The following is a 14,508-nucleotide window of genomic DNA, read 5'->3' as shown; positions in this document are numbered from 1 at the left end:
CCTCATGCAGCTTTTCAGAATATTCATTTTAACATATTACGACTTTCGTGCTCAGCAAGAAGCATCCCACAAAGGTAGTGATTAGATCTGTTACATCCTATACCTGCAGCAGTACTGTCTAAAATATTTATGGATGTAAGAACTATTTTAACTCTCCAGAGACTGGGAACTTTCAGTGCTGCAAATTCCATTTTCTCTTAAGTTTTGGTTAAAGCCTTCGAGCAGGAGATGGCTGTGAGATAGCTGGATAACCCTGAGGTGACTGGTGAAAACCATTCGGAGAGATAATGATCCAATGTAAATCTTAATGAAGATAAAAGTGTCTCCCCCACTGTCCCGATCCTCTAATCATATCTGAGAGAACTCAGCTGTATGGAAAATAGTGTCTGGTATAATCATGACTGTTAGACCCCTAGCAAATTAAAATCTGGTTTTAGTTTCATTCAGTTTGATTTTTTTTTCCAGAAAAGACGTTTCATAGATTCACAAAATTTCAGCTTGACAGAGCCACCATCTCATTCTAATCTATCTTCTCCATTTCGCAAGACATTAAATTTCATCCTGTTATGCCTGAATGCAGATCTAATGCTGTGTTTGCTTAAAGCCTATCCTCCCAGAAATTCATTTAGACCAGAGTTAAAGATGCAAGGAGATGGAGAATCCCTTCTATTTCTTGGTACCTTGCTTCACTACTTCCAGTTTCACCACCATAGAAGTATGCATACCTGGTTTTTAATGTGAAATCAGTGAGTAAGCACTTCCTCCTTTTTTATTTTTTTTTATTTTTTATTTTTTTGGGTCAAAGGAATGGTCCTTTATGTATTTTTAACCTACAAAGGTACCATCATTAAATACTGATTAATTTATCTTTCACACTGAACAGAAGTATCTCAAAATAAGACTGACAGCATAAGGCTTAGAGGGGATTTGTCTTACGTGGGGTTTTTTTGTGAGATTTTTGAATATCCGCTTAAAAATGGGAAGAAACAGATTCTGTGCTTCTCCACCCATATATCCCTTTGTATCCCTGTTCCTTAGTACCAGCAGTGGAAGTTCGTGTTCATAAATGTATCTACCATGCAGCCTAAATCCTATCAGGCCTCAGTTTCCAAATCTTGCTTTTTTTCCTTACTCCCTTTCTCCCAGGGTAGGGATAGTCTGTATTCTTCTCCTCTTGGGGTTTTATGAAAGAAAAGTATTTATTTTAGAGATGCGTTTTACAAAGTATTTCAAACTCCTTTCCAAAATCCCATTATTTACCATAACAGGTAATTCACAGACTTAATAGGAAATGATTTTGTATTTGTTTCCAGGTTGTTGATGGAGTAGTTAAGATCTTACTCACTAGCAGTTCCTCTGGGGTACATTCCACCAGTGACTTCATATCGAAAACTACTTTTTGGGATCAATGAGTTTGACAGTGAGGAATTCAATTTCAAATGAGATTTGTCTGATAAGACCCAGTTTCAACTAAAACATATTAGCTGACTTATATTCTTGAACTTTAGTTTCTTTCTGAATTAAATTTGCTATGAGCATTGTTTATGTCCCACATATGTCCCACTCAAAGTAGTTGATAGTTACTTCAGGTATTATTATTCTAATACTGGTGATCTTCTTGACTTTGCAAAATATGGCAAAATTTATTCAAAATTAAAAGCCAAACACCTCTTCAAACTTTCAAACTGTTTTCGTGTTCTTTGTTCGGACCACTTGAAAATGTTTCTTTTGAGTATAGGCTATTTACCATCTATTTTGTTACTTACAAGGTAGAAAGTTCTCCATCAGCCTTATGTATTCAATTACTATCCTACTTCTGTGCAAATACAGAACAGCAGTATTTGCAGAAGAATATTGTAAATGGAACATTGTAAAAAATGCTGCTCTTTTCAAGGCTGCTATTTCTTGGTTTTGTTGAAAAGCTAAAAAGGTAGCTTTTCATTTTTTGGCTTGTAGAAAATACAGGTGCATTTTAAACTGGCAGTGTATCTTGACTATATGTGTATATATATATATATACACACATCCACACATACACACATATATAAATAAGAAAATAGGATGGTCTGAGATGTTACTGTCTTTTTTGTTGTTGTAATAGAGTATATAGTCCTGAAATAAAAAGAGGGAAATAGCAATGTCCACTTGTGGGCTGTTTGCTTTCAGCTTATAGTCAGATGGTATTAGGACCAATAATTTATATATGGCAAATTTTAGTCAAAGTAATATTAGCTATATGTCTAGTATAGTGCATAGTTAAGGAGTAGAAATAAAACATTTTGTGAGCTTAAAAAAAAAGATAGGAAGGCAAAATTATGTTAGCACAGAAATATTTAATGGAATTAGTGGAATGAGGTACATCAATATGGAGTATTCTGACATTACGGGAAAAGGAAAATAAACAGGAGTGATTGTCAGAGACAAGAATACTTACACTGGCAATTTTCAAATATTTAAATATTTCTCTCTGACTGTGACAGATATAACAGTTCCACTTTGTTTTCCTCTCAGTTTCATTTTAATAGAATGCTATCAAGCTGGAATCATAGATTGTGAAAGCATGTGCTGTTTTCAAAGCTTTTAAAGCTAAACAATTCTGGAGATTTGCTGTTTATTGTATTTTTTGTGCACAGCAGTATTTCCTTTTTTTTTTTTTTTTTTCCAAAACCTTGTTTTATAAAACATGTTAGAGTTTCAGATTGATTAATGTCTCCTTTAGTACTTCTTTTATTTTTTTAAGTATTGAGACATAGGAATGTACCTAGGCAGTCAGTTATCCTGACAGAAAGTTGTCTAATCATGCTACTAAGGCATTTTTGGGACCAACTTAACAGTGCTTGATGTTATTTTAATATTTATGAGTTTTTATTCCTGGTTATCAATCACAGGTTCCTGTGCCACTCGGTTCACTCCCTGTGACATCATCACCTACTTTCTCCTATAAATTCTCTAATCCATTTGCATAGAGCAGGTTGAAGATTATCCGTCTCATGCATTGTGTCTTGGGGCTGTATTTAAAAAATAATATGTCTCTCCATACTATTAAGTAGATCTATTTCTAAACCGGTGCCTTTTTTGCATAATGTCAAAGTGCTGTCACCTGACAGGAGATTATGTGATCTGAATCCTACTGCCTTGACAGGTTTATGGCCTTCAGAAGCAACCAGGCATCTCCACAGCCTGGATCTTGGAATAAGACTGAAAGCCTTTTGACTGTGATTTATGGCCTAAATTTCCAGTGAAGGGCTTTATGCATATTCAATGGAATCTTCCTGTCACATCTCATGCAGAAGGATACCTATTTATGTAATTCCTTGGAGATAATTTATGTTGGTATCTTATTTTATGGCCGAGCTAAATACATTTGTACTTGTTGATAGCATCATAGACAAAGATTCTATTTCAAATTTCCAGGTAGAGGGTAGAAACTCGGCCTAGGAACCATTTCTACTTCATTACTAATATAGACTGTGGAGCATTAATGTGTGATTAGAAAGAAATTCAGTATAATTCATTTTGAGGATTTACAGAGAACAAATTAGAAGAATAAGCTAACATGGTGGGCAAGCAGCAGATCCATCCTAGATTTCTACAGTTTAGTTTATTGGAAGATATTTACTCGTATAACAAAATGCACACCTGCATGCAAGTACAGCAATGTTTCGTCACACAGTTACCCATTCTAAAAATACCTAAAAAAAAATCATTTAGCCCAGCAATCAGACAGTAATGGTGGCATAGTTTTGCCTTTTAACATAAGGGCATGTGTCTGTACATTACAGATAAGAGAAGCAACAAAAATATAACAGATGTGCTCTTTTTATGATTAACAGATATGGTCTTTTTATGATGTGTTTACGATTAACCAGAAAAGTTTCCAAAGGTGGTGGCTGTGTGGTGAAGTATGCAGACAGCGTTCCTCCAAACAGCTGGAATTTTCGTTTTGCTCCTAACAGTTATTCTTGTAGCTGTAAGATGAACAGTAAAAATGTAACTACTTTCTCAGAATTCTCACACTATGTCCATTTAAGCACTACTGCAGAAATAGGCCAGCAACTTACTTGGATATTGTTTTTGTGGCTCCTTTGGAATGGAGGAAACCAAATGGAAATGATCAAATCCCACGTTTAAGAAATGAGCTGAAAGTTTTGAGAGAAAGAGTCAAGACACTGTTTCATTTAACACTAGGCATTTCACATAAACATATTGGCATGTTATATGTCAATAACAAGAACTAGGTCTTCCACTACTTGCAGTACGGATAACACCATTTAGGTTTAAATAGAAAATGGGAGCAAGCTTCTAGCAACAGTTTCTGGAGCATCCTGAAGTGTGTTATAGACTCTGGAATGGCTAAGATTGTTTCATTACAAAGATCCTAATTATTACTCTCTTTGTTTTTTTCTTTTACTTTGCATTGTAGAACCTGTTGATTCCAAATTCAGCTACATACAGCAACATTTAATTAGTCTCAGGTTTTATAAAAAAGTTATTTCAGACTCATTTGGAATAGTACAAGCTGTGTTATAAAACTGAATGTTTCAGTAGGAAAGCAGATGCATTTTTATGGATTTGTAATTTGGTTAAAATTCATAGGGAGTGAGAGATTTTACTCAATGCTAATGAAACATTTGGAACTTCTGCCCTCCAGCACTTGATGTTTCTGTTGTTCCACTGCTCAACAGCAGTTCAGCGGCAGCAGGGAGGGCAAGAGGAATTCTCTGTGTGGGTCCTCATAGGGAGATTTCTTCTTCCTCTTTCTTGCAAATATTCAAGTGTGCAAAATAACTCATTAGTGCAAAAAAAAAGGAAACTTGGGGGAATGGTGAGAACGTGCTCAGAAGTATTACAAAGGTAATTACAAAGTGTATACAAAGGTAAATGAAGAACAGGAATGAACCCACCGTTTTAAGTGAGAGAAATCATGCTGATACTAGAAGAGCACAGGGGATTGTGGTGGGGCAATTGAAAAAGTAACAGAGTGTGTGAAAAAAATATTTATTTATTTATTTATGATATACTATTGCATCTTCCTTACTCCACGCTGTTGTATACAATACTTACCTTTACCTCCTGCTTCCAGTGGCTCAGTCATTGGAATCAGTGATTCGTATTTCATGGTACAAAGTCCAGTACAGCGAGGGTGAAATGAAATTGTTGACTACTGACATTCATCAGCTGGTAAATTCTAATAGAAATTCAAGTAAAATATTTACAGAATTTTAGTAACAAGGAAGGTGTTTTGATGAGACAAAATCTAGAGGTAACAGTAAAAATTGCCATCAAATTATGAACAATCACTGTTTGGATTTCAAAAGGTACTTTTTTTTCTGTTATTGTAAAAGATACTACCAAAAGCATTTTATCACACCAACACATAAGGCAGAAAATGTGTCTTTTTGCTTTTTTTCCACCTTCCATTTTCAAGTGACTTGTCCTCTTAGTGCAACAGTCTAAGAAATTCTTCACATGTTAAGGTTTCAGTTGATCCTATTTTGCTTATGAGTACTGGGGCATCGAAATAGCCTTTTATAAAAATATTTCATTAACTTTCATGATATGTAATCATAAGAGAGAAGAAAAGTCTCTCTCACTGTAGAAAAGTGTCATTTTATTCTAGCATTCAACATTGCTTCGCTGCAAAAGTATTGCTGATACTTTCCACTTATATAGGGGAACTTCATTTTTATACTAGAAAGTCTTGGATATAAAAAGTCATTATCACCTTCATTTTATCAAGGGATAACTGAGTAACACAGGTTGCATACTGCATGTAAGGTGATACATATACTGAGCTTGCTCCGTTGAGAGAGTTCATGAAGTACAATCAACTGAGAATTAAAACCAAAATAGTAGAGGAGGGGTAGAGGCAAGCCAAACACCTCAGAATCCTCTTGTCACCATTTTGTCAGAAGGTGCCCTGGTGCCTTCTCCAAGAGACTATTTACGTGACCATCAGATTATATTTTATATTTTTGAATGAAAGAACGAGAAAAATGGTGCACTGCATGAGTCTTTTTGCTAGCAGTGGCCAGTAGAAGCCCAGGGACTTTTCTAGAGTGGTGGTTGTTCTTTGTTGTCCTTTGTACAGGACAAGCAAGTCATGTTTTAAGGACTTCCTTAGTACCATGTTCATGGTTTTTAATAATGTATCTCCCATTACTTTCTGCAGATGTTTAAAGCGTATATTAAGCTTTTGCCACAGTCTGTTCACATCACAATTTCATTATGTCAAGTCTGTGACAGCTATGTGTGCTTGTTCTGGATACTGTGATCTTTTCCTTTTGATTTTTTTTCTTGGTCTTCTGATTGTTGTTTTGCAAAATACTGTAATGGCCGCATTTTAACCAGTTTATTCCATGGAATACTGAGCTACTAAATATTTTAAATGTGTGCAATTATACTTGCATCCTTTTTATTTTTCCAAGCAGAAAAAAAGCAACAGGTAGTAAATGAGTAAAATTAGTTTTCATTGGTCTCAAATGTCCAAAGCCCAAACACTGGATTCCTTAAAGACATTGCTGCTATACTACCAGTTCACTTCTGTGCCTTCCAAGGCTAGTGTTAAACATCATATGTGTTAGAGCAATACAGAAGAGTGACTTCAAATATCAATTTTGCATTTTCTTTTTATCTGTTTCTCTTGTACTTATGTTCTGCAATAAATCTCTTTGAAGTCAAATTGTACTTTTATAGGAACCAATGAAAATTGCATCACCTCTAATTTATCTACATAATTCCTGTGTATGAAAATGCCACATATTTTTTAGTGGATTTTAGTGGAAACACACTGCTAATAAAAGGCTAAAGGAATTAGCTTGGGAGTGGTTAAGGTGGGCTTTACCTTAGCCCGAGTAACTATGGTTGTTACGTTATCGTTTTGACATATAGAACTTCATTATTTTTACTGTTAATTCGTAGTTTCCCTCAGTTTACATTGTAGGTATTTCAGTGAATCAGAAGTTAAACATTAATTATTTCAGAATTGATGCATCATTTCATGATTTCTTTCTTGTTCATTTGTGTTTTCTGTTTTTCCCTACATGCTGCAGTTGCAAACATATTGTGGCGAGAGCAAGGTACTAATACAAATCACTTTTTTTTTTTTTGTATTTTTTCAGTATGACAGTGAAATGTTTGTCTCTTGTGCTATGTACATATTTATTGTTCATAGACTATAATAATTATCCTCCTCCTTGCAGCACTTGGTGGGTTTGATTTAACTGACTTGATAAAGTTTCCAGCCAATCAAACTGTCTGCTGTTGGAATTGATCCTTTTGTATGAATCATTCTTATTTGTGAACGTTACCATCTTAAACAGTTTCATTCATAGAATCACAGAATGCTGAAGGTTGGCAGGGACCTCTAGAGCTCATCTAGTCCAACCCCCTGCACACGCAGGGTCACCTAGAGCACGTGGCACAGGACTGCGTCCAAGCGGGTTTGAAGATCTCCAGAGAAGGAGACTCCACAACCTCTCTGGGCAGCCTGTTCCAGGGCTCTGGCACCCTCACTGGGAAGAAATTTTTCCTTAAATTCCCATGGAACTTTTGGTGTTTCAGTTTCCAGCTGTTTTCTCTAGTTCTGTTGGTGGCCACCAGTGAAAAGAGGCCGGCCCCATCCTCCTCACTGCCTCCCTTGAGGTACTTCTAGACACTGCTCAGGTCCCCTCTCAGCCTTCTCTTCTCCAGCTGAACAGGCCCAGCTCCCTCAGTGAGTGAGGAACTTGTTTCTTAGTGAGACATACGCTCAAGAAGGGCTTCTGAGTTTCTGACGTCTAAGTTTTGGATCTCTCAAGGATAAATACAATACAGTATTGTATATTACTAATATAGAAACCATGAAGTGTCTTTTGTCTTGATAAATGAGTTATTTTGATGTATGTGTTAATATTTGCCTATAGCACATGACAGAAATAAGTGTTACCATGAAAAAATACTAAAATCAAAGGGTTGGCGTGAGATCTCATCTCCTTATATAGTCTGATTTCAATTTAATGTTACTCTTCAGGAATTCAAGTATTTCATCAATAGGAAGTTTTTAGTTACTTCCACTGGAAGCTACGTTGTACGGAAAGTGGCTCAGACTTTCCTGTGAATTCATGGTGAAAACAGTTCGGCTGAGTGATTCTAAAAGATGTATTTTAAATTAGTTGCAAGATTTAGAAATTGATATTTGATTTGCTTAGCAATCTTTGGCATTTTCCAGTGCCTTTACAAATAGGGAGAACTAGGGTTTTGGATATTCCTCAGCTGGTAAGCAAATCAATTCATTAACTATAGTGGAATAGTGGAGCTCACCTATTATCTTCCTGCTGTATTGGCTTTGCAGTGTTCTTTGTTCAGAGCTGTGTACCATTCAACTATTAGGATTAAGGAAGTATAATATAAGTTTCTAATTTTCAACTATATGGCATTTTCACTGCTTATAGAGGTGTTACTCCAAGACTTCTCTTGTGTGAGAAAAGAGAACTGAAAACATTGGCACTCCAAGAATTTTGGAGGACTATTTTTTCAAGCCAAGTCCTATGATGCCTTCAGTGATTATAAAGCACTTTGGAAAATTTGAGATTTGTAGCAATAACGATTGATTAAAATAGTAGTTTGCCATGGTACTTATGAATGGAAAGAGATTTTCTAATTTTATGAATGCCAGTTTCTCTGTAACTGTTGGGAAGTTGAAAGGAAACTAATTCATACTAGGGATCAAGAATATGAAGCAGCAATGTCCTTTGCTACAGCAAATCTTGGTCTCTCCTATGTTTCTTCTTAGCAAACCCATTACAGTGAATGTTTTGACTAGTTGCAATGATGGATTTCCTTTATAAGAAAACAATATCAGGAAAATGCCAATAAACATCAGCACTGACTCCTGTAGCAGATAATCTTTGTCATTTTCTAGTATATAAATATTGACAGAAGAGAGGGAAGGCTGAGTAGGAGGACAACTAAGGTTGGCAAACCTTAGATTTGTTTTAATGTCTGCAATATATATGAATATGTATGTCTATTTATGTGATGTACAGGAAAGCCTTGTCACAACCAGTTGCTTGTGTAAGTTAAGAGAATATGTGCCCGAAATTCTGAAAAGATTTTGAAGGAGCTTTATAAATTACAATAATAACATGTATATAAATATTAGTATAAATATTAAATTTATATATAGTATATATATACTATATGTACTATATATAAGTGTATATATAGTGTGTATATATACTAATTAAAAATTAATATAAATATTAAATAAATGTACGAAATCAAGCACATCATCATTTTTTTTTCAAACCAGTGTCAGCTAGTTTTAAACACAGATTCACATTTGTCTGCATGCAGCCAATATTTTTAAGTATATTATTGTTATTTAGCTGCCATATTATGGAAGTGCTGAGGATTTTATCTTTTTTTTTTTTTTGGTTTGAGGGTTTATAAGTTCCTAAGTTCATTTACTTTCTCAAAGATAATTGAACTTACTTTTTCTGTGCCTGAGCTGACAGCTTTATGCATCTTACTGTCTTTTAAAGGACTGTAATATCTCTGAGGTTCTTAATGTGGATTAGGAATCTATAGTTAGGGGCGAGGGGCGCATGTGTATAGGCATATACACACATGCATGCAGCTTTTTTTTCCCCAAATGCATTAACTTTATTGTTTTTGTTATTTTGCCTGATATTAAGGTGCCTTCTCTCTTTATTAAAATAAGTCCTGCTTGAGAATTCAGTACTCCCCCATCTTCCTGTAAATACTGTTACATCCATGGAAGTCTAGGTAATGCACCAGGAGGCACCTACATCCTTATTACTGTAGTCTCTAAGCTAGTTGCCACAATTTATTTAAAAGATAATTTTATGAATACAGTGATAGTCTTCTCCAGAGATTTTTGAAAATACTATCTGATCATTATAGCATCCATGATCAATAAATGTTATTTTAATTGGCACATGGAAAACTCAGAAGAATGGGTGATACAAGACCGCAGATATGATACCTGGTGCTACTGTTCGAGGCAGGAAGCATCATGCCTCTTGTTCAGCAACACTGAAGCATTTGTCATACTGGAGACTGGAGCATTTGTCATATGAGGAAAGACTGAGTGAGCTGGGCTTGTTTAGTCTGGAGAAGAGAAGGCTGAGAGGAGATTTGATCAACATGTTCACGTACCTGAGGGGTGGTTGTAGGGAGGATGGGGCCAGGTTCTTCTCCGTGGTGGCCGGTGACAGGTCAAGGGGTAACAGGTACAAGTTGAACCCCAGGCAGCTCCACGTCCATGTGAGGAAGAACTTCCTTGGTGTGAGGGTGCCAGAGCCCTGGCACAGGCTGCCCAGAGAGGCTGTGGAGGCTCCTGCTCTGGAGATCTCCAACCCGCCTGGATGGACCCTGTGCCCCTGCTCTGGGTGTCCCTGCTGGAGCAGGGCTTGGACTGGGGGATCCCTTGAGGTCCCTGCCAACCTCAACCATTCTGGGATTCTGTGATTCCTTCCATTACTGCAGCTGCCAAACTACAACTTACATCTCCAGATCTGTCTTTATAAGACTTGCTTGCAGAGCAAGCTATGTGAAACATAACAGTTTTGTTTTAGTTATTCTTAATAATCTCATAAAATTATCTGTGTTAACAGTATGCACGGTGACAAATTCATCTCATACCAGTCTTATGATGGCACAACTTCAACAAGAACTTATTTGTTTGTTTTAACGATGATTTAATTTTATACATTTCAATGTTGTTTTTGTTCCTAAGGTCTTGGAATTGGAAATATGTTTTATGTTTTTTATGAAGATGGAATCAAAGTAATACAGCCAGTGGAATGTGAATTTCAAAGGCATATTAAGCCAAGTGAAAAACTCCTCGGTTTTCAGGCAAGTCTTTTTTTTTTTTAATTTATTTATAGAGTTTTCTCAATCTTTAAATCAATTTACTGTGTTCTATTTGATAAATTCGGACATGTCTTATTAATTAATAACTATTTTAATGGTATTTAAAATGGTATTTCTAAATATTTTTTAATATTTTTTAATTTTTTAATAATATTTTAAAATGGTATTTTTTAAAAAAAAATCAAATTCCAACTCTCAGTCTCTCTTTCAGAGCAAATATTCCCAGTGGAATGTGCATTTCTACCCTTACTTTTCTTTGTCTGTCTCTCTTTTCCTAGTCCTTTCTGTTAACAGCTCTCTGTCATCATCTCTTCACTTGAGATTTTTGTTTTCCCAGCTAGGTGCATGCGTCTCTATGAATCACACACTGATACTGTGTTAAACAAAAGATCTATTTTTTTTTAATAGTGTCTTTTCCGCCATTAGTTACTCATTTATATTTTTCTACCATGAATTTTGTTTTGTTTGTCTATATTAAACTATTCTCATGAGTCCCATTTCGTAAGCTGATAAGCATTCTTACAGCTAGTAAGTTAGTAGAGATGATTGATGCTTTGAATCAAACTTGAAATTCATTAAGTACTTTCAATAAATTTACTGCGAATATATGTTTAGCTGATCTCACCAAATTCCTTGCATTTATGCAGTACAGTTTCCATGTGTAGTGTTATGTACAATGGTAGTGCACTTTCTACTTCCTTTTATTGTTTTGTTTTTGCTGTATTGCCAGTCAAATTTCTAGGTGTTCTTATATGGACACTTGGATACTGGTCACCCCATTAATACCTTTCAAAAATATTTTTTTCCTCATTGAATTTGCATGAATGCCCTTGGAGTGAGAACCGAAGTATAATAATTCATGAACTGTACACGTATTTTTTCCCTAGAACCTAAAGATTGCAGAAGTAACAATAGAACCGTCTCAATAGAATTTGATTTTTCAACTGTTGTTATTGATGTCAAAGGCTGTACTCAACAGAAAGATTTATTTTAGTATGAATAATTATCCTTTGAACTGCTAATCATGCCTTGATTTGTGCTGCGTAAGTGAAATTAGGTTGACACAGCCAAAAATAAGCCAAAGAGCTTTCTTATGGATGGTTAGCTCAAAAGGTGATTCTTTCTCTTCTTTAAGAGGTTTATTAGAATTTTATTGGCTTAAAGTGAAAAGTAAGTGCAGACTGTATTTATTGAAATGTGGTGATAATCAGGATGGTTAAGTAAAGCCAATGGTAGACTTAATGCTTTTTATAACTTTAAAACCTAAACTAGTATGGTAGTTAAGCCCCTGTATTCCACTCCTCTGAACCTTCTGTACCTCCTTCTGTACCTTCATGCATGTTTTTTGGCCTATTAAATTCAATATTTCTGCTTATTCCCTGAATGTCGAAAATTTCCCTTACTTAAAGTAGTCTTCACCAAGCCTCTTTGGAAATATGTATTTTCTCTTTAAAAAATGTTCTGGCTGAGGATCTCAGAGTTAGATTTTATTAAATTCATCTTATGATTATTAATTGATAAGAGTGCAAATTCTTTATTATTAATTCTTTTTGTTTCTCCTGTCGTATCATTTTGCTAATCAGAGGTTTTGTTGTATTTCATATTTTCACATTGCTCTATGTATCGTTTCATACCTGCGGCACTTATCATTGATAAAAATCTCCAACACTTAACTCCTACACCTAATTGTGATTGTTTCATACTTTAAAATTCTTTTGATTCTTTTGACTTTTCTAATTTAGCTACTCATATGTTTAGCAAAACATCAGTAGGACCATTTTATTGTCAAATATTTGCTATAGTGCAAGCACAACTCGAAATGGTGCAGCACAGTTTATGTACTGGGTGTGATATATACATCATAGTGCAGCATTTATACCTGGTGTTCCTGTTTGCTTCTCAACAAAATAAAGTTTGGGAAAAGAGGGAACTCTGGAAAAGAGGGAACTGAGGTGTTTCGAGGTAGGATTGAGTTATGTCGTGAATGAATGTTGCTGTAGTTGCATATGTATGCAGTTGGGTATGCTCATTTTGATAAAGGCAAATACAATTTCTCCATAAGTATAAACTTGAGAACCCTTATCTAATTATTTAATTGCCTCTTATGCAACCAAGTGTCAATAGAGCAAAGCACTTTAGCGTGTGCCTAACAGGAGAATCAATTAGACTCCTGCCAGGTTTAAACTGACGCACGGGATCCCACGCTTTACTGGATTACCGTGGAATCTGATGGAAACTGTAAATAATTCCCATCTTCTTTCCAGAATCTTCTGAGTTAGTGGAATCTTCTGATTAGTATCAGATGAAAGTGGACTTTGCATAAGCTGTGAGGGATAGAAATAAGTTTATATCCTTTTCCTGATTCAAGTTATTGTTTAGCATTAACAGCTGTTCATTTAATCTGTTGTCAAATAGATTCTTAATCGTGCTCCAAGTGGAATGTTTCAGCATTCAGCATTTCAGTGTTGTTGGATAGTGTTTGGAGCATATTGTTCACTAACAGGCAATAGCTGTTTATCTTCTGGAAATTAAGGTTATTCGAAGTCTGCAAATTCTAACTTACATGAAAAACAAACAAAAAAACAATCTTCTTCTCTGCAAGTGAATATCAATTTAAAAAATTATTACTACCAAAGCAAACAAATAGTAGTGACTGAAAAAAATGTGCTTGTTGATACCAATGGCAAACCTTCCATGGGATTTCAACAAACCCTGATTTCCTCTTTATCACAACAACTGCATGTTGGCCATATTTCAGTAAAGCGTGTGCTAAAGGTGGGACCAGCACACTCAATTTCAAAATAGAAATGTTTATTTTGAACTACTGGTTGTTCCATCCTATCATTCCAACAACAGCATCTCAAAGGCACTAGGTATTATATGCAACAAATATATACATTTATATTTGCTCTATGTAGGTTTCTTTTATGCGTATAGTAAATAGAATTCTATATATAGCCTATATATAGCACCTTATAAAATGTATTTTATAAAAAGCTATAAACATATTTATTTATATTCTACATAAAGTTGCTCAAGAAACTTGATTTGAGATCGTGATTCTGTCCTCTCAAATGGCTACATTAATCAGAGTCTATTTAACACTGTATATGTCATGCTACTGCTTACTAGTTAAGATTATACTAACTTCCTAGATGGTTATGTATGTAATTGACACTTTTTTTCCAGGGCACTGGAATGTTTTGGGTCAATTACACTAGTTTTATTTTAAATATAAGGCCATACACATCTAATCCTTGAAAATTTTTCCAGTGTTTCCATATACTCAAATACAGTAGTGCTTTTCCAGATGTGAGAGATACATGCCATTTATTTCAAGTAGGAATCTTGAAAAACATGTGTAACTATATGTGGAAAAAATAATTTCTTTGGAATAGTAAGACCTAATCAGAGAGAAGACAGATTATGTTTGTCTTAATTGTAGTATAAAATTATTGATGTGACTATATGGCAAAATTCCTGCAGGACAAGAGCTTGAAGCACACTAGATATTCCAAAGACATTTCCTTTGCACTCTTATCACACATTAAACCTAAAAAATGCAAGATGGTTAATTTGCTGCTCTCTTTTTTCTTTTTTTAAAGAAAAAGTGGTGGATGATGATCCACA

At 35.1% G+C, this 14,508-nt stretch overlaps 1 protein-coding gene across 2 annotated transcripts in view; it reads left to right on the top strand.

Annotated features, from left to right (window-relative positions):
• FSTL5 (follistatin like 5) overlaps nt 1-14,508 on the top strand; it is a 219,024-nt gene that overhangs the window by 170,176 nt on the left and 34,340 nt on the right. Inside the window, exons 10-11 of one of the 2 annotated variants that reach the window (XM_088528107.1) lie at nt 7,053-7,079; nt 10,742-10,860. In XM_088528107.1, the coding sequence (XP_088384233.1) occupies nt 7,053-7,079; nt 10,742-10,860 (146 nt within the window). The remainder of the gene's footprint in view (nt 1-7,052; nt 7,080-10,741; nt 10,861-14,508) is intronic. The other variant, XM_088528108.1, reaches the window with a different exon arrangement.

This window comes from Tinamus guttatus, unplaced genomic scaffold (genome assembly GCF_059628265.1).
Source record: "Tinamus guttatus ecotype Peru unplaced genomic scaffold, ASM5962826v1 Tinamus_guttatus_pri_ptg000301l, whole genome shotgun sequence".
Taxonomy (NCBI): Eukaryota; Metazoa; Chordata; class Aves; order Tinamiformes; family Tinamidae; genus Tinamus; species Tinamus guttatus.
This window is presented reverse-complemented; position numbering and strand designations above follow the sequence as displayed.